The 20,945-nt window shown below is 32.9% G+C and overlaps 1 protein-coding gene across 9 annotated transcripts in view; it reads left to right on the plus strand.

Moving 5' to 3' along the window:
- Nucleotides 1-20,945, plus strand: part of COL11A1 (collagen type XI alpha 1 chain) — a 220,750-nt gene that overhangs the window by 90,930 nt on the left and 108,875 nt on the right. For all 9 annotated transcript variants that reach the window (XM_058716371.1, XM_058716376.1, XM_058716372.1 and 6 more), the window contains 15 exons: nucleotides 612-653; nucleotides 1,623-1,685; nucleotides 2,355-2,429; nucleotides 4,005-4,088; nucleotides 6,282-6,338; nucleotides 9,868-9,921; nucleotides 13,460-13,513; nucleotides 13,659-13,712; nucleotides 13,897-13,950; nucleotides 15,358-15,411; nucleotides 15,531-15,575; nucleotides 16,746-16,799; nucleotides 17,276-17,320; nucleotides 17,570-17,623; nucleotides 18,082-18,126. In XM_058716371.1, the coding sequence (XP_058572354.1) occupies nucleotides 612-653; nucleotides 1,623-1,685; nucleotides 2,355-2,429; nucleotides 4,005-4,088; nucleotides 6,282-6,338; nucleotides 9,868-9,921; nucleotides 13,460-13,513; nucleotides 13,659-13,712; nucleotides 13,897-13,950; nucleotides 15,358-15,411; nucleotides 15,531-15,575; nucleotides 16,746-16,799; nucleotides 17,276-17,320; nucleotides 17,570-17,623; nucleotides 18,082-18,126 (834 nt within the window). The remainder of the gene's footprint in view (nucleotides 1-611; nucleotides 654-1,622; nucleotides 1,686-2,354; nucleotides 2,430-4,004; nucleotides 4,089-6,281; nucleotides 6,339-9,867; nucleotides 9,922-13,459; nucleotides 13,514-13,658; nucleotides 13,713-13,896; nucleotides 13,951-15,357; nucleotides 15,412-15,530; nucleotides 15,576-16,745; nucleotides 16,800-17,275; nucleotides 17,321-17,569; nucleotides 17,624-18,081; nucleotides 18,127-20,945) is intronic.

Genomic DNA, 20,945 nt, shown 5'->3' on the forward strand with positions numbered 1-20,945 from the left:
TTTCAGAATGAATTTGCCCTTATTACAAAAAATTACAATCATGTTTTTAAGTGATAAAATAATTTCTGGAAGTAGAATCATAAACATTGTGGAATGAGTTTTTTTATCCTGAGATAGTACTCTATTCTCTTATCTATTTAGGAGCTTATCTCATGTTTATGACCAATTCTTTTGCTTGGACTTTTTTCCCTTTTCCCTGAATGAAAGTGCTTAGATGCCACCTAACTTCCATTCTTTCATTCAAACAGTAAATAGTTATTAAATCCTGGCTTTGTGTCAGGCATTATTCTGGGTGCCAGGGAGAACTTGATCAAACGTCTTTGTTTTGTCCTTCTAGGGAGAACTTAGCATATTTTCCTTTTACTATTACTTTTCTGAATATTTATTCCTTTTCTAATTAGTTCACAGATTCTCTGAGGACAAGGGCTATGTTTTCTATCATTTTAAATTCCCTCCCTTCCCCATAGAAAACTGTTTATAATTGATTTTATATGGTAGAAATAGAGAATTTACTTTTTAAAATGCAATGATGTACTTTGTTAGAGCTGCTTAGACGAGAGGTTACAGGTTACATTTCCCTAGAAATGAATCTCTATCTTGTTTTATTATAGGGTATGCTTATTGAAGGACCACCAGGGCCTGCAGGACCTGCGGTATGTAAATGTGTTGAGATTATTTTCATCTTGATTTTTTAAATAATCAGATATAACATTTCTATTACATTATTGAATTTATATATTTTATACTAATTTGAGTATTGACTTATAGAGGCAAACATTTTTTTCAGAGGGCCTGATGGCCTTAAATTGCTTTCTGATTTGGCTATCCAAATGTTATTCTTTTGAGAGCAGTGGAATTAAATTTTGTTTAATTTCTTTTGGAGGGGGCTTCAATATCTCTGCATCCTCTAACCTCATTTTCAACTTTCTATCTGAAAGTTATGATAGTGAAAAAAAATTCTTGTTTCCATTAAAGAGGTAAAGATATATCTCAATAGAAGGAGTTGAGAATTCTAAGTAGACAGTAGCAGCCTTATCTGTACTTCCAAATGGAGTGATTATCAGCTTCCATTGTCACTTCCTAGGAAGGCTCATGTTGCTCAGTGTGTCTTTATTCTCAGATAGTTGTACTGATCTGACAGAAATCTCTATCTTTTGTGGAATTAAATTCTTGTCATCTGAAATGAATATGTTATACTGATGCCTTTAAATACTTTTTATCCAGAAAATGTAAAAATGCCTCCAGGCTAAATGATTTCTACATTTCAACTTTGTTATCACATTTTTGAGGTCTAATTGTCTGAATGTACCATTTGTTTATTAAGAACTGGGAACCAACTTCTACTTCAGTGACTTTGTATTGGTGTGTTCTCCTTTCCTGTATTTCCTTGGAATATTTACCTGTACCCTGAGAGCAGCTTCATAGAGGAAGAGTTAAGCTAGCTACAGAGTGGTTCCTATGTATTGTCTTTTTATAGGAAGATAAATAGGGAAATTGATTGGAAGACCAGTGTATATTTATGAAATATAAAATGAGCTTTTCTTGGACTTTGGTAGGATGAATTTGCCTGAATGATAATGAGATCAGGAATCTGACTCAGATCATGGTTTGTTTCTCTATAGGGTCTTATGGGTCCCCCAGGTCTACAAGGCCCCACTGGACCCCCTGGTGACCCTGGAGAGAGGGTAAGTGAAGGGACTCTTTATAACAAAAGAATATAACATAAATGAAAATCATTAAAATGTATTCCACAAGTTAAGCATGTTATCTTTCTCATGAGAGAGGAGGAAGCCTGTGAACTCAATGTGCAACATTTTGGTTAAATTTTCTAACTATAATTTTAGAAGTGAGGATAAAGAATGTGCACTTATCTATGTTATAATTAATAAGAAAACTTTTATTTTCAATAAATTGCAATGCTGAGATAAACCTGTTACATTAGATTCAGTTATTTAATCTGAATTGAAACCCGTTTTCCACAAACTGTGATGACTATCTAGCTGGGTTCTGATAAACTGAGTTAATAAGCCTGAATTCTAATTTGAAGAGCATGTCCTGGATAACATGGTGGAATAGGCCATTTGTGTTAAGTCTGTACAAACTCTTCTTGTAAAACCCCTTCCCTTTTTTTCCTCCATCCTTGAATAGCCAATAACTTCATGCATGATTAAAATCCTGTGAATGTAGGGAAATGAAAAACAACCCTTTCTAGGTATACTTACTAAAAGGAGATTAACCAAGAAAGGAGGGACAAATGCAAATTAGTTAATGTAGACTAATGTTATTAAAGGTTATTCTGTTTCTAATAAATTTGTTTTAATTTATTTATTAATTTTGCTGATTTACTTTCCTAGGGCCCCCCAGGACGTCCTGGCTTACCAGGGGCTGATGGTCTACCTGGTCCTCCTGGGACCATGTTAATGTTACCGGTATGTTTTCTTTTTTTAATGCTGTAAAGATGATTTAACATTTCATCATCTTATTGCTGAAAAACATTGTTGAACTGTATTACAGAGCAATTAACTAAAAACCATTGTATGTGGTAGAGATATTTGAAATCATGCAGCCTTTAGAAATTCTAGAAAATTTTATTAAAACAAAATTCTAGTAAACATCAATCTCTGTGTTAGAGCAAAGGTTTCATTATTTCATTAGGCTTTTTTTTTGAGACAGAGAGGGCTCAAGTGAGTGAGGGGCAGAGAGAGAGGGAGAAAGAAAATCCCATGAGGGGCAGAGAAAGAGTGAGAGAGAGATAGAGAGGAAGAGAAAGAGAAGTACGGGGCTTAAGCTCACCAGAAGTGGGGCTCCAGCTAAGTCAATGCGGGACTCGAACTCATGAACTGTGAGATCATGACCTGAGGCTGTCAGATGCTTAACCAACTGAGCCACCCAGGCGCCCTTCACTGTTTGATTAGACTTTGACAACAAAGCTTACAGGTTGCTCTTCATATTTCCAGTCATGTGCTTTATCCTGAGTCGTATGATTAACATACATTTCATGTGATACTTAATATAATATTAATATGCTATTTATCACCATAGATACAATAGTTGATACTTTTAAAAGAAGATATATCTGTAGGGTCATTATTCATTGCTCAAAAATTGTTTGACCATAAGATTGCTTTTTAAAATTGACCTTGTTCTCTGGGGGAAAAGTGTGATTTATTTGTTTAAATGTAATAAAATTTCAAGTAATAATCATGTAGAGTAAGAAATTGACTCATGCTGCATTTGGAATTAAAATTAAGAAAGCTTTAGAATTTTAGAATTTTATGGAAGGATACAGGGAGGGTGAGTTTCTTATTATAATTATTTGAGAAACAGTAAACAAATGAGTATATCTCAAGGAAGATTTCCTCCGTGTTCATACAGATTCTAGAAGTTTTGCTCAACATAATAACAATTGATCTATAAACACCAATGAACTGAACACACTTGGACTTTTTTCAAATGAGTGAATAGAAATGGGTAGCATTTGTGCAGGTAAAATATATGGTGACTTATTCCAGATTTTTCAAAGATTATGGAATATAAAATTGGAAGTCTTGGGGCACCTGGGTGGTTCAGTCAGTTAAACATCGACTTTGGCTCAGGTCATGATCTCAGGATTGGTGTGTTCGACCCCCCGCATCAGGCTCTGTGCTGACAACTCAGAGCCTGGAGCCTGCTTCAGATTCTGTGTCTCCCTCTTTCTCTGCCCCTCCCCTGCACACACTCTGTGTCTCTCTCTCTCTCAAAAATAAATAAACATTAAAATGAATGAATGAATGAATGAGTGAATGAATGAAAATTGGAAGTCTCTTTTCTATAAATGGTAAAACATGGTCTAGGGAACTTGTGATATGGGCAGGAGAACCCCCCAAAAATCTAGGTATCTTGATTCATAATAAAGTTATCTTGTACTTTTATAAAACCACACCATTTTCAGTAAGCAGTTTTTAATCTAGTAATTAAGGCACCTATTTGAAAATGGCTAATTTTGAGCTTCTTTATTTTCTTAGTTTCGTTATGGTGGCGATGGTTCCAAAGGACCAACCATCTCTGCTCAGGAAGCTCAGGCACAGGCGATTCTTCAGCAGGCTCGGGTAAGAAGGAATAAACATGTATTCCTATAAACTGATATATGTCAGATTGTGTGCATATGCACATGTGTGCATGCTTGTGTGTGTGTGTGTGTGTGTGTGTGTGTGTGTCTGCACCTGGAGGATGCTATTATAAACAAAACACTTCTGAAAAGTGCATTGAATTTTAGCTATAAAAATTGCTAAGATTATATCTATTTTTCCAGTGGGAATATTTTCTTTAATTGAATACTAAAATTAAATGATTGACCCTGGCAGCATCGCCATATATAATTCTGGCAATAACACACAAACAATAACACACATTTTTCTAAAATTTTTTCAGAGTACTGATGGATTTGTAACTAGCACTTTTTCACATACAGTTTTTCTCTGCTAAGACAGAATTTGATGATTAAAAAAAAGTAAGAGAAGAAGGTTTGAAATAATTGTTTCCTCCTAATCTTCTAAATTATTCAGGATATCCTGAATAAGCCAGCAAATTAAGTTTTTTAAGCATTATCATATAGGAAAGAATCCTTCAAATATCTATACAATTCTATAGATATTGTAGATATCTATAAATATATATACAAAAATCTATACAATTCTAATTGTTATAATCTATAGTGTTTTTGCAAAATCCATTTAGTTTATAGATCCTTCATTAGCTGAAAGCTTCCACTGTCTCTATCTTATACAGATTTTATACATAAGGAAATCTTATCTTATACATGTCTTATACATAAGGAAATTTAAATAGTGGATGAGGAAAGAGTTGAAAGTCATATAATACTTTTATTTGTAGTAGGGGTTTTGGTTTTTTTAAGGAAAAAGGAAATAAATGGCTCACATTTGGTATGGATACAATTACCCACTTTCTAAGTGCTATAAATCATTTCTGTGATAACTTTGTATAAGTTTATGAATATATAAAATTTATCATTTGTGTATTTTGTACACATATAGTTTTATTGTGTATAAAATATCTGAAAACATAAGTGAAGGTTGCAATTCACTCTCATATTTATTTATATATTTACTAAATCTATTAATCTGCAAAGATTCCATTATTTGATTATATCCTGTATAAAGACAGAAAACTTTAAGTGTTTTTTGACCTTGGCATAACACATCCCTAAAAATATTTAAAATAATTTGCTAATGATTCCTACAATTCATCTTATAATTTATATTACTTTCAACAAACTTAAGGTAATTATTTGAGCTTAAATGTTTTATGAGGCCATTAAATTCCTCCTTTTATTAGTCCTTTTATCCTACTTGTAAATAGGTAGCAAGCATTATAATTCCAATTTTTCAGATATTTAATCTCAAGGATTAAGAAGTATATTGTCAAAAATCTCATGGTGAGTCAGTAGTGGAACCTTGGAGATCCTAATGTTTTTATCTTGTGCACTTTTCTAATATGATTTTACATATTGTTTCTATTACAGTATTATTTTTGATATCTGTTTTGATAATCTAAATATTCATCTTTTGGAATCACTAATATTCAAAAATAGCTCACCATACTAATTTAACATCTATTAAATATTTATCCTTTGTACTCCACTTGTTCCAGCTTTTCAAATATGCTAATTTCACATTTCTAATATTCAGTATCAATAGTGCATGTGATCAATCTATCATGCCTATGATTATACAAAATGAATGTGCTTTTCTTGTAATGTTAAATTTGAGATTTGTTAAAAAGAAGTGTATGAGCATATTTTCTGATCAATTTTGCTTGCTATCTGGCTTTAATTGTCAATAGTTTTTCCTAAATATTGCTAGAAACTTTTTATTTCAAGCACCTCAAATTGTTCATCTCTAAAAGGATTTTCGATGATAATTGTGCCAACATGTTTAAGAGAAGTCTATATGTTATTGTGAAGTATGCTTCAGAGTAGAAAAATCTACAAATATTAGATTTCTTGTACTGAAATCTATTTTAACTTTTATCATTGAATAAATCATAATAGTATATGGTACAAGATTGTATACAAGCTATAACAGTTGAGAGCAAATCTGATAGATCATTTGTCATTCTAGAAACTTGTAATTCTTCAGTTATCAGGCACTCTTTCTAGCATGTAGCTAATATACCTTTGTTTATTACCTGTTACTTACAGGTAGCTTGTGCAAATGAATATTGTGGTTTACTATTCTTGTCCAAAAAGGGCATCCCTGAATATGATATACTTTATTTTCTAGATTGCTCTGAGAGGTCCACCTGGCCCAATGGGTCTAACTGGAAGACCGGGTCCTGTGGTAGGTTACTCAATAAGATAATGTGTGTTTAAATTTACATAGTAGTATTTCCTTGTGCAACTTTGGCCAAGCATTGTTCATATTTCTAGCTGATAAAAATAGGATATGCATATCTACCTATGCTTGATTTTGTTCCTCTTTTTAAAGTCTATTTCAATTTAGTCCTCAGTAAGTTTTGATAAAAAAAAAGTTTCAATGAAGAATTTTCAAATCAAATAAATACAGTGAAAAAAACAATTGAGTCACGTGTCTATTAATTTTTGAAGTATAATTATAATTTATTTGCATAACATTCCAAGTTATTAAAATTCAGTTTTACATTAAATTATTGAGACTTAATTTTATGTTAAATAGAATTTTCATTAAAAAAGAAAAAAGTATTTGAAGTCAGTTAAATTATTCCATAATTTGGGAAGCAAGCAGGATACTTGGCTTAAACTTCAGTTTGCCTTCCCTATTCCACAAAGTACTTCAGATATTAGAGAAATTAATTTGTCTTCTGGAGACTCTTGGAAAATGACAGTGTTTTATTTTTCCATACAAGCTTGCTAACAAGCTAATATTTTCCAAGTGGTTTTTAATATAAAAAATCTTCAAATATTTTGAAACTTTTACCAAATGTTGAGCAGTGTAGCAATTCACAAAAAACACAAAGGTTCTTTTCAAGTCATGTTTTTCCTTAAGGGAAAAGAAGACTGCATGAGTCAAACCTTGCTTCTGATTGATCTTACAATTAATTAAATAAATAATTTCTCTCTTAAATATTTATTTTTCTATATAAAGAGCTATTCCTCCTGTTCTTTCATATGATTTTATATGCTTTCAGTATGTTTTATTGAAATAATGGTATTTATAGAAATTATTACTATGAACATTAAAATCTTAACATGTGATTTACTTAGACACAGCAAAATAATTTTACTCAAGTTTACATCAAGTGAATAGTCTTCTAATTATTTAGTTTGTTTTACTGATCTTATTAGAGTGATAAATAGTTTTCTTCATGTATTTTATTCAAAGGTTTGTTAATGTAGTTTACATAAACTATGGTAATCTTAATTCAGTCTTAAAATTTGTACATCTTATATATTTTGAAGGGACATACACTCAATCATATGGGCTCATGTAGAACATATGTTCTGGCAAAGTAATAATGGAAGATTCTATGTTTCTTAACAAAGGAAGAAATGAAGTTAATACTTCATTGTTTGTTAGTGATAACTCAAATTTACGACTGAGGAAAGTCAGCAGTATGCAAATGTTTTATAAATCTGCGGCAGAAGAATTATCTATATATTTTATTTAAAAAAAAGCTCCTGGGCCCTTAACTTGAGATTCTGATGATAAAGGTTCAGGGTTCAAAGTGGCAAACTATATTTTTAATGAGTGCACCAGGCAGATTCTTACAGTCAAGCATGTTTGGGAAATACTGCCATATGTTACATAATTTAAAAATATCAGTCAAGGATCTCTAAAACTGCATTTTCCAAAGGAATTTTCCTATGTATCATCCTGACAAGCATAAGCTCAGCAGATCTGTAGAGGGTCAGGGCAGTGATGAGCAGAAGCAGTGAAAGCATTTTCATTAACAGTTCCTGTTTTCACCACCCGTTTGAGGGTCAGCCATTCCCAGTTTGTTGGCAGAAAGGAAACATTGGCAACCATGTACACATTCATAGTGTCAAACATCGGATACAAGACTAATTAATTTTACTACCTAAGCCTTTGTTATGGAAAGTGTTAGCTTCCTTAAATATTAAAGGTAGGTATTGAGAGAAAAACATCATATTGTTTCTTTTCAGTTTTCTCCTCTATTATCCTTTGCTCCAAAGCATCGAATTACTAGAGACTGTCAAATTCTAGAGTCTTAAAGTATTTTATATAAAAGAAACAGAGTCAGGGCGCTTGGGTGGCTCAGTCAGCTAGTCATTCGACTTCGGCTCAGGTCATGATCTCACCACTTGCGAGTTCAAGCCCCACGTTGGGCCAGATCTGTGCTGACAGCTCAGACCCTGGAGCCTGCTTCAGATTCTGTGTCTCTCTCTCTCTCTCTGCTCCTCCCCCACTCATCCTGTCTCTCTCTGTCTCTCAAAAATAAAATAAAACATTTAAAAAAATTTTAAAAAAAGAAACAGTCTACATCACTATATTAAGATACAAACATGCATTCTTCCAATGAAAAATTCTTAATTCAATTGTTTTTTTCAATTGCTTTTCTAGACAAATGGAGGTTTATAAATATGCAAGAAATGTAGAAAATATTGTGGTTATTTTCGAATTCTGTTACTGTCAATTATTGCATGATAATTTTTAGAGTGTTTACACAAAGTAATTATAATTTGTTGAGTAGGTAGTCCTTATATAGAGAGAATATAATGCAATAAATTAATTAAAAACAAATTGACTATCCTATAATTGTGTTCAACTCATTGATTCATAATCTGATTTAATATAGAATCCCAGGTTTTCTCTTGAAAAAACTTAGTTGCAAGAATTCTTAATTAGGAACTTGAAGGCTATTATTCTATAATTTTTAAGATTAGAATATTCCTGTTATTTGACTTTTTTGTATTTTTTAGGAGTCAGATTAATAGTTATTTTACTTTGGAGCCACCAGGAGGCTCTAGATAGCTAACATTTTCAGACTTAGCACAATTTTGATCTTTTTGTATGATGATTCAATGCACTATTATTTGAATATGTATTAATTTAAATAAGTCAGAAACTTCTTAAACACCTAAAATATACTTCTTCAGTACAAAGTAACTATTATCACCACGTTTAATTTTAATGTCCTAAAGCTTTTTAGGGGAATGGACGTCTGGTATTTATTTTTAAAACCCACAACACTTTTATAAATTGATTTTATATTTTTTCCAGTTAATGTGCTAGGTTTTTGTTGCACTTTTTGAGTTATGTATACATTTGTAAGAAGTTTTTGTCATAAGGACTTATTCTTCTGGGAAATAAACAAACCATTTTGGGAAAAAAATGCTTTGACATTATTTCAGGACAATTATAATGATGGTGGTAGCATCTGTTCTTGACATTTTATTGCTATAGAATTCAGTGTCTGAGAAATTTCTGAGTATAAAAGCAATAACATTTCACCAAGTCCTGGCTGTATAAATGGATTCAGCACATACCTGATTCAGTAAAAATGTGTTGCCTCTGTACTGCATCACAGCTTAATAATAAATAATGCCTTGTGTATTATCATAAGTACTGTGATGGTACACACATTAAAGAAAATTTCAATGTGATTTCTCATGAAATTGGCTTCTGTGTAATTATGTGTAAAATGGAGACTTAAAATACAGCTTTCACACTGAATACATTCAAAATCTGAGAAAAGATGTATTTCAATGAAAGGACTTAACATTTTATTGTATTAATTAATAAAATTATACTAATTTGATGAAATATATGTGGAACAGTGTTTAACCATTTCATGTGAAAATGGTAGGATGAAATTGGTTAGGGAATTATTGCTCAATTAAATTATTATATCCTTACTTTTTCTCTGCAGGGGGGGCCTGGTTCATCTGGTGCCAAAGGTGAGAGTGGTGATCCAGGTCCTCAGGTAAAAAAACTAATGTATTTCACTTACCTTATTTTTGACTTCATTTTATCCAGTAGGATAATTGAAGTATCTGCCATCTGTTTTATGAGTAAAGAAATTACTTACATTACTTTTAAGTTCACATCACCTCCTTTAATTGAAAAATCCCTAGTGGCCAGTTGACTGCCAATAACTTGATTAATTTAAACAATATTAAAAGAAGATAATAAGCTGGGATGGGAAAGGCTTGATAGTAATAGGCCTTCAGAATCTTAAACTGGCTTGAGATTGTACAGAGCAGAGAACTACTGCAGTTGTACTACTTAGAGGCCCTGTCTCAAACCCACGATATTTTCTGTGGAAAGTGAACCTAGCATATACTTTCAGAAACAATATTTAACATACTTAAAAGAAGCTAACTTCAAACCTTTTGTAGAACTGAGGAAATTATGAGAATTGAAAACATCTGAGCTGAAATTTCAAAAACAGATCTTCGGTTATATTACATGATACCAAGTTAAAAGTATTATCTTTCCTTTAATGATAATAAGTAGAAACATTCAATATAAGCACATTAGGAAGTATACTCATTCTAGAAAACAGAAAAACAAAATGTGATGTTTTAAAAATACATTTATTTTTATCTTTATTTTTTAAATGTTTATTTGTTTTTGGAGGAGAGAGAGAATGCGAGCGGGGGAGGGGCAGAGAGAGTGGGAGACACAGAATCCAAAGCAGACTCCAGGCTCTGAGCTGTCAGCACAGAGCCCAGCAGGAGGCTTGAAATCAGGAGCTGTGAGATCATGACCTGAGTCAAAGTCAGATGCTTAACTGACTGAGCCACCCAGGTGCCCCCCAAATACATTTATTTTTAAATGAAAATACTTCTACTTTTTTTTTTTTTTACATTTGTTTATTTATTTTGGAGAGACAGAAAGAGACATAGCATGAGCAGGGGAGGGGCAGAGGGAGAGGGAAACAGAATCTGAAGCAGGCTTCAGGCTCTGAGCTGTTAGCACAGAGCCCAACGCTGAGCTTGAACTCATGAACCATGAGATCATGACCTGAGCTGAAGTAGGACACTTAACTGATTGAGTCACCTAGGTGCCCTAAATGAAAATATTTCTTGATATACTCAATAAATAGAAATTCAGATTGCGCTGAAGGAACTCGCAAGTGGCCATCCACTAATTATTTTTCTTTTCCTTAAAATTACTTTTATTTTGGGGACACCTGGGTGTCTCAGTCGGTTGAATGTCTGACTTCAGCTCAGGTCATGATCTCACTGTTCCAAGCCCCATGTCGGGCTCTGTGCTGACAGTTCAGAGCCTGCAGTCTGCTTTGGATTCTGTGTCTCCTTCTCTTTGCCCCTCCCCAGCTCGCACTCTGTCTCTGTCTCTCAAAAATAAATAAATGTAAAAAAATCTTTTTTAATAAAATTAATTTTATTTTTAAAATATTACAAGGTGAAAATGAATTTCAACACCAGTGTATGTTCATTGTAACCACTACCATAATCACATAATCATCAGGAGAGAGAACGGCTCAATAACCTAAATAATTTCTTGGAGCCAACACTTAATGATCACATCTCCCTCCTCCACCCTTAATACCTGACAGTCACTGATCTTTTCTTTATTACTACACTTTTATCTTTTCAAGAATACTGTACAAATGAAATCATGCATTATGTAACCTTTGAAGACTGGCTTCTTTCATTTACCATGGTGACTTTGAGATTCATCACAGTTGATAAGTGCATCAATAGTTCATTCTTTTTTGTTGCTGAGTAGTATTCGTTTATATGGTTACACCACAATTTGTTTTGGAATTAGAAAAAAATCAAAGAAAATTGAGAAGGATATTTGGGTGATTCAGAACATGGCAGCCTTCTATTTCATGCTTGGTTAATATTGCCAGAGGGGTATGGAAAGCATTGGAACTTAACTGAGAATTGCATAAAAATACTGAAGTGTCACTATATGAAAATCTAGGGAGCTTAATCTTTTGCAAAATTTGTAAATTTTTCATCAAATTTACCCCTTTATAAAATAGTTGAATCTGAAAACATTTTGCAGTAGTTTTTGTGGCTTTTGTGGCTTTCCTTGACTCAAGTCCAGAGAGATACAATATCAAGTGAAGAAAGATCATTTTCATTAAAAACTAAGATTTGTCCTGTTAGTATTGACCTTTGCTTTCCAGCTGAGATATAGGGTAGAGTCATTTCACAACAATAATTTTCTTAGAAAGGTATATTCTTTTAAACTCCAATTATCAGATAACCTTAATTTCATATTTCTATAACCAACATTTTACAAGGATGATAAAAAATATTTGTAATTTCAAATGTGTGTTACATTTGCTAACACACTCATCATATGCATAGTGTTTAAATTAACTTTAAAAAGGATATAAAGGCCTATAATGTTTACTCTAGAACTACATTTGATCTATTATTAAATATGTAATTTTATTTAAAAAAAAATTTTTTTTTTAACGTTTATTTATTTTTGAGACAGAGAGAGACAGAGCATGAATGGGGGAGGGTCAGAGAGAGAGGGAGACACAGAATCCGAAATAGGCTCCAGGCTCTGAGCTGTCAGCACAGAGCCGGACGCGGGGCTCAAACTCACGGATGGCGAGATCATGACCTGAGCCGAAGTCGGACGCTCAACCGACTGAGCCACCCAGGCTCCCCAATGTGTAATTTTATTTTGAAAAACATGTAGATCAATCCCCACAAAAGACACTGTTTGTTGACATAACATTGTATTCTACTGCTCCAAGAAAGAAACATACTGAGAATATTTAACCTTTGATCTGAAATGACATGGTTCCAGACAATAATTTGCATTAGGGATCACCAAATCATCCTGCAGCATTTTGTAGGTGATTGAGAGAAAAATGTATCAGTCACTATGCTAAGTTGTAGGAGTATAACGGAGAAAAGACAGATGTAATCTAAAACCACCACAGCAGTTAACAATATAATGGGAGATTCAATTATGAAAAATGGCAATTATAATCCATGTGATAAGTCAAATAAAAGAATAAATACGTAGGAGAGAATCTCCAAAAAATTATAATCCATGTGATAAGTCAAATAAAAGAATAAATACGTAGGAGAGAATCTCCAAAAAATAAAGGGAAAGATGAAGGAAAAGTGATTGGAAAGAAAAGAGAAAATAGATGGGTAGTTAAGAGTGTTTTCAAGGGAAATGTAAAAAAACTCAAGTTTTTGAGAATAAAATGAGTAGTTGAGGAATTTTTTAAATGTTAAAATATCACTTTTTATTACTTTTATTTAAATGTAATCAGCTGTCTCTAGAAATTTAACAAAATAATATGACTCTTTTTTGTAGCAAGAAGCCTTTTAGAAAAATTATTCTTTTGTCTTCTGCTTTATCTGAGCTTTTACATAAGAAATAATTTTCTTTATTTTAAAGTGATTAAGGTAAAGCTAAGAGAACATACATTTCTAAAACCATCTCTCTCAATGTGATTCAGTTTATTGATCAAAAATTCCATAAAATGAATAAATTATGATGTTTTGATATAGGGCCCTCGTGGTGTTCAAGGTCCACCTGGTCCAACGGGAAAACCTGGAAAAAGGGTATGATTGGTTTTTATTGTGTATTTTGAGGGCATCTGAAATCATCAGTTATCTTGTTTGTTGTTGTTGTTGTTGTTGTTGTTGTTGTTGTTTCTTTGTGCCAGTAGGAATCCTTTTTGCTTAGTCATGTTCTTGGCATTATCAGGGTCGTCCAGGTGCTGATGGAGGAAGAGGCATGCCTGGAGAACCTGGGGCGAAGGTCAGGAGCTCACACATTTGTATATTCAGATCTTGTATGTCAGTTCACCTCTGAAAATTTTATATTTTAAAACAGAGTTTCTTGATATCAATGAATATTTCACAATTAAATTACAGTATAGAATTAGATTTGGAATATGATGATGATGATGATGATGATGATGATGATGATGTTTATTTTACAGGGTGATCGAGGATTTGATGGACTTCCGGGTCTGCCAGGTGACAAAGGTCACAGGGTAAGATATACTATTCTGTTACTTTGCATGCAGGGACAATATAGGAATGTTATGAACTATTTTAGAATCATTGGACTTTAAGAAATAAAAAATAATAATTTAAATATTTGTAAAGACAATAATTTAGTAAATTACTGCATCTACTATATACTGGAAGAAAGATAAGTAGAATTACAATGTAGAATTACACATGTAATACCAATATGAGTTCTTTAATTATTTTTAGACATTAATCATGCAAATATAAGTTCTGGCATAATCTTTATGTACATGTATGTGGAAGATATATTTATAGAAAGACAAGAGTGGAGATTTAATTTTGCCTCTTATTTTTTGATAATCACCTTAATTTCCCTCTTATATTTTATGTGTGGACATATACTCAATAGAGTCCTCTTTAGGCAGTCTGTCATTAATATACTGGACACTGTATTTTATTATCCTAAGTTAAATGGTACCCATTGACAGAGACACCACAAGCTATTTCTTGTGATAATATGAGCTTGCAACAAAAGCTAAATAAACCACCATGCTGAACAGGAATCTAGGGGATATTTTTAGTGGGAAATTAAACTAAGAGGCAGTCTCTCTAAGAACAGCTTTGGACCTTCACGTTTTTCTTCTTCAGAAGTTAAGAATGAAAATAAGACAAACTTTATGTAAATTAAGGAACATAAAAAGAAAAGAAAGAAACAGAAAAGAGAACATTATGGAAGCCTAGTAAGATATTTAGTGTATACCTACTATATGTCAAGAGAAATATACAGGGGTGCCTGGGTGACTCAGTCGGTTAAGCGTCCGACTTCGGCTCAGGTCACAATCTCACGATACGTGAGTTCGAGCCCCGCGTCGGGCTCTGTGCTGACTGCTCAGAGCCTGGAGCCTGTTTCAGATTCTGTGTCTCCCTCTCTCTCTGACCCTCCCCCATTCATGCTCTGTCTGTCTCTGTCTCAAAAATAAATAAATGTTAAAAAAAAAAATTAAAAAAAAAAGAAATATACAATATTCTTTTTTTAAAAATCCAAAATTTCTTTAGTCTTGAGTTGTACTGATTGTTATGAATTATTTTAGAAACAGAAAAAAATAAAGTCAACCAAGTGTATCTCTGTTTAAAACAATCATCAGCAAAATAACTTTCTAAATGATTTAGTTTGTAATAATTATGTTAGGTATTTTATTTAAACCTTTTTGCTTTTAGAATTGAAGGAACTTTTTTTCTAGCATAGTAATATATAAAGTCAGTTAATGTAAAAATATGATTTATCTTTGCAGTGTCCTGAGAAGGACAAAGAAAGCATAATTTTTTCCATCAAATGGTCTGTTATATTCAGCAGGATAGCTATAGGGTAGACTTCTGAATATTCTGCTTTATTTCATTTTCTAATCGTATTTGTATTTGTTTAATAGGGTGAACGGGGTCCACAAGGTCCTCCTGGTCCCCCTGGAGAAGATGGAATGAGGGTATATGAAACTTCATTTCTTTTAAGAAATATTTAAAATGAAAACATAAGAGAACAAAGTCTTGTTGAATTGATATATTGTCTAATTGCATTACCTCCCATTCATTTTGTCAATGACAGGGAGAAGATGGAGAAATTGGACCGAGGGGTCTTCCAGGTGAAGCTGTAAGCAACTTTCTTTCTTTTTAAAATAATACCCTAGTTTGGAAAAATAGTGACTGGTGTCATACATGTATAGTCACTAATAAACTCAGGTGACTATAGAAGTCTTACCTAAGCTAACCAGGCAGTTGTTATGGGAAAACATTTTAAAAGAAAGGCACATAGAGTTCCAAGTTATAGAGAAAATCAGAGGTAACATCTTTTCAGCCAAAGAACTTATCTAGTTTTTGTTGCTGTTTCTTTGTTTTATTTTATTTTTTATATCATCAGTAGCTCCAGAATCTATATGTTTAGGATAAATGGATCTCATAACCAGAAGAAACAAAAAATTTACAAGCTTAGTATATATCATATATAAGGATGACATGTGCTAAATTATATTATTTTTTTCCACCAAATTATATAAATGAGGAAACTGAATTGGGAAGGTTTACCCAAAACTAATCAAAACACCAGACTAGAACCCAGGCATCTTAATTTCAGTCCAAGCTTGCCACATTATAGGACCTGTCAATGCAAAGGCATAATAGCTCAAGGGAATATGAGAGGTAATAAATTACTGTACTGATTTTTCTAAAGAAGGAAAAGAAGATAGAGGAGGGGAAAAAAGAAAAGGAGTTATTGATTAATTTTAAATAATAATTAAAAACAATCTTCTCTCAGGAGAATGGCTTCTATAATCTGTATATATAGTTATCCAGCTGTCTGTTTCTTTCCCTTTGTGAATATTCTCTCAAGAAGAAATATACCTAAATATGAAATGAGTGAAAATCAGGATTTTTCTATTTGTATAATTTATTTGATTGAAATATAATACTTAGTAAGATTCAGTATTGCCATTCCAATCAGAAAATGACACAAAAGTGGCATAAAATATGAAATTATTTCCTATTTAAAAATTTCCCAAGTAATTTATATGTAAATTTATAGAATCAGAGATACACAGTGTATGTGCTAAAACTCCCTGTTACCCATTCTGGCTTTTGGATCAGCATAAACATGAGATATTTGTGTTACATAAAAATGGTATTTTAAACACTACTTGCCATGTGTTAATAAAAGATGTATAGATATTTTTGCTCCAAACATCACATTAAAATGTCTTTAGAGGAGGAAGTGTACTTTGAGCGCATTCCTTATGAGGACATGCTTTTTTTTTTTTTTTTCTTCTAGGGTCCTCGAGGTTTGCTGGGACCAAGGGGGACTCCAGGACCTACAGGGCAGCCTGTATGTATTGCTGGAAATATTCAGAATTTTCTAGGAAAAGCTTGTTGTCACTCTTTAAAGCCCAAGGCCATGACAGCTTTCAGTAGACAGCTAAGTGTTTACTGCCTTATTGTATTCTGAGACCTAATGATGCTGCCTATTGGTTACACTGATCATTCTCCACTCTACCCCTTTCTTTCTTTTCTCCTCCTTTTTGTTTATCCACTTCACTGTTTCATGTTAAATTTCCAACACACAGTACAAAATGCTGCTAGGTTGTCTCCAATGTGGACACAGAAAGGAGAATATAGACCTTACCTTTTATCTCATCTCCTCTAAATCCTAAAATGAGTTTTAGTCACCCTAGACTAGTGGGTGCCATGCTATTAGGTTAGTCTTTTGATTTTCTATTGAGGCATTTAAACTTATAAACATCCATATGTATATTATATACATATATATATATATATTTTTTTTTTTTTTTTCCTTCATTGAAGGGTATTGCAGGTGTAGACGGCCCCCCAGGACCAAAAGGAAACATGGTATGTAGATAACATCTGTAAAATAACTCATTTCTGCCATCTAGGTTCTAACAAATCACTTTTGTTGCTAAGTCTAAAAAATTTCTTACATTTTGCTAAGTCCATTAAGTTCTGCTAGCATTAATATTTTCCAAGATTTTTCAGATTCTCCATAGGGAAAACTGATTTAGGGACTGATTTTCAATTGAGAAGAAAAAAAAACTATGAGAAATAGCCCTATTAAAGACTCTTTATATTTTCCTGTGGCAGGGTCCCCAAGGGGAGCCTGGACCTCCAGGTCAGCAAGGGAATCCAGGACCTCAGGTAAGTCTAAGCCACTGCAGCTCCTTTGAGATAATGGGGTAAGATCGTATCTTTTTGTGAGAAAACTGACAGCCTCAAAAATTCTGTGTAGGGCTGAAAATGTTTACAGTGTGAAAGTAGGAAGGCAATTCTTCCCCCCCCCCCTTTTTTTAAATTAAGCAAATGTGCAGAGGCCCCTTTTTTCCAAGAATGAAATGAGTCATTCAGTGTTCATGGAATGCCAGGGCGAAAGCCACACCTGCAGAAGGGTCTGAATCGGATCACATTACAATCACGCTGCCAAAAGAGTAGCTTGTGTAAAATGCCTCATAGTGTTCCAAAACTTTCTGGGAAATGTGGGGAATGTATACAGATTCTCATAACTCATTGCATGTGAAATAGAAGGTTATTTTACTTTTTTAAAAAATTCGTTCTTATGATGTGATTCCTGACATGTGAAATAAATTCTTTTAAAATAGGGTCTTCCTGGTCCACAAGGTCCAATTGGTCCTCCTGGTGAAAAAGTAAGTTACTCTGTTTGTTCTAGTAATCTGGCGACCAATTTCGGGTTGTCAACCTTAGCCAGATGCAATGCCTTGCCATCTGGTTTTGATAAGATGTTGAGATGGCTCAGCACATAAGGAAATAATCTGGAGTAAAACCTTGAGGGTACAGTGTGAGGGGAAGCCATTCATGCATCTCTGAACTATAAATGATAAAATATCACATATTTCCATTTGGATAGCTTCCAAATGTGACATTCTCAGCTATATTAATTTTAGAAATGTACTGGAATGAATGAATGCTTTCTCTTCCTTTCGGTTCTCCTTTTCTTTCTCATTATTTAAAAAATGTCATTAGATTTGCTGTGACAAAGGGTTTTTTAGGAAGATCTGATTAAGGGAAAATTGTGAAGTTATGATTCCCACCATTTTTTATGTATAAATGGCAAAGAATGTTCTTGTTAATAACTCAATGTCTGGATCAAAAAAATAATAAATCTTTGATTAAAAAGATGTTTTTCTCTGATTTCTTCTGCCAGATTCCTTAAGTAATATTCCTGTCTCCTATAGTTACAGTACAATGTTAACAGGTTCTTTTTAATGTCTTTTTCCCCTTACTTGTGTTGATTTATGTGAACATATAATTTAAAAAAAATAAACAGTTTTACTGGGGTGTAATTTCATACCATAAAATTTCACTCATTGTGAGTGTACTGGCCAATGATTTTCAGTAAATATATAGAGTTGTGCCACAATCACAATTTTAGACCATTTATACCACCCCAGAAAGAAACTTTATGTCAATATGCACTTGTGTTCTACCCACTTAGACAACCACTAGACTTAGACAACCACTAATCTGTTTTCTGTCTTTATAGATTTGTCTTTACTGGGCATTTAATGTGAATGAAATACATGAGTGAATATAAAATATGAATTTAATCATATAAATGAATATAATATGTGACCTTTGAGTCTGATTTCTTTCATTTGACTTAAAGTTTTTGAGGCTTATTATGTTGCAGCATACATCATTTTTTTTTTTGCTCCTTTTTATTGCCAAATGGTTTCCATTAATGGAATATACCCCATTTTGTTTACTTGTTCAGCAGTAATGGACTTACAAGTTATTTAAGCTTCTTAGCTGATATCAATAGTGCTGCTATGAATATTTGCATATAGGTCTTTGTGTGGACAAATTTTGATCTCTTTTGGGTAGATACATAGGTTACCATGGGTTATATGCTGCACGTAATGCTTAACATTTGAAGAAGCTTCCAAACTGTTGCACCATTATTTCCTTCCCATCAGCATTGTATGAAGATTCTAGTTTCCTTAGATCTTCATGAATGTTTGTTTTTCTTTTTGATTATGGTCATTCTTCTTGGAGCGAAATGGTATCTCATTGTGCTATTAACTTCCATTCCCCTAACCACTAGTGATATTGAGCATCTATTCATGTGCTTACTGGCCATTTCTCTATTTTCTTTGGTAAAATATCTTTTCACATACTTTGGTAATATTCTAATTGAGTTATTTATCCTATTATTATGTTGTGAGAATTAACATCAAATTTAAGTTGTCTTTCAAGTGCTTTTTTTCTGTGCATATTTTCTATATGGTACAGTATTAGGGCTCTTTTGGAGACTGCCCTATGTATTTAAAATGTAAAGTACCAAAGGTGATTTCACATATGTACTTTAAGACATTTCTTTTTAAAGTTTTTTTTTGTTTTGTCTTGTATTTTGTTTTTGTTTTTTTGTTTTTTTTTTTTTGAGACAGAGAGAGAGAGTGTGTGTGCATGCAAGTGGGGGAGGAGCAGAGAGAGAGAGGGAGAGTGATTATCCCAAGCAGGCTCCATGCTGTTAGCTCAGAGCCCTACATGGAGCTTGATCCCACAAACTGTGAGATCATGACCTGAGTTGAAATTGAGTCAGATGCCTAACCGACTGAGCCTCCCAGGTGTGCTCAAATCTTTACTTTAGATCAGAAATTTTAATTTGGGCCTATTTTACCATACTTTAGATTAGCTCATCATGACCAGAATATATTCATAATAAATTGTACTTGAGGCATATGCCTATCAAGTTTTCTACCATGCATTGGATTACTAAGAGGAATTTGCTGTTAAGGTAGACTAGAATATCTGAATTCCCTTTGTCAAGCCAAAGGGAAAATACAAGATTTGGTTCATTGTACTTGTGGTAAGAAGAAAGCTGTCTTAAGCATTAGCTGCTTCCTTCTGTGGTCTGAATGTATCTAATTTGAGGGTTCAAAGATAGTCTCTTTTTATCAAAACAAGAAAGGAACTCAAGAACACAAGAGAAGCATGTTCTGTTTATATTGCATCTATGTTACATTTTATTTTGCATCTATATTACTTTTTTTTTTTTTTATGATACACTGTATTGTGTTCATTCTGGGTCAAGAGCCCTTTCTCCCAAAACTTGGTGAATAATATTTTCAGTTGGATCATGGTAGAATCTAACAGATATAACTTAACTATTGTCATATATTTTAAATTCCCAGTAACTTTTATATTTTTCCCTAAGTTATTATAGCCTGTAATTTTATTATATTTGTGATAAAATATTTGATAAAATTTTTTAGTTAACTAAATTGGATAAAACAACAGTATCCTTTATCCTGACATTTGATAACTTATATATGCTGAATATTTCTTGTGATTTAATTTATGACGTCAGAATTTACATCACTCACGTGTTAATTTCTTTACAGAAAACTAATAGTATTATATAATGTTATGAGTTAAGAATGAAATAACAAGACACAAAATAAAGATTAAAGTCAAGGACTTTGAAGACATGGATATGGATCTG

This window comes from Neofelis nebulosa, chromosome 2 (assembly GCF_028018385.1).
Source record: "Neofelis nebulosa isolate mNeoNeb1 chromosome 2, mNeoNeb1.pri, whole genome shotgun sequence".
Lineage (NCBI taxonomy): Eukaryota > Metazoa > Chordata > Mammalia > Carnivora > Felidae > Neofelis > Neofelis nebulosa.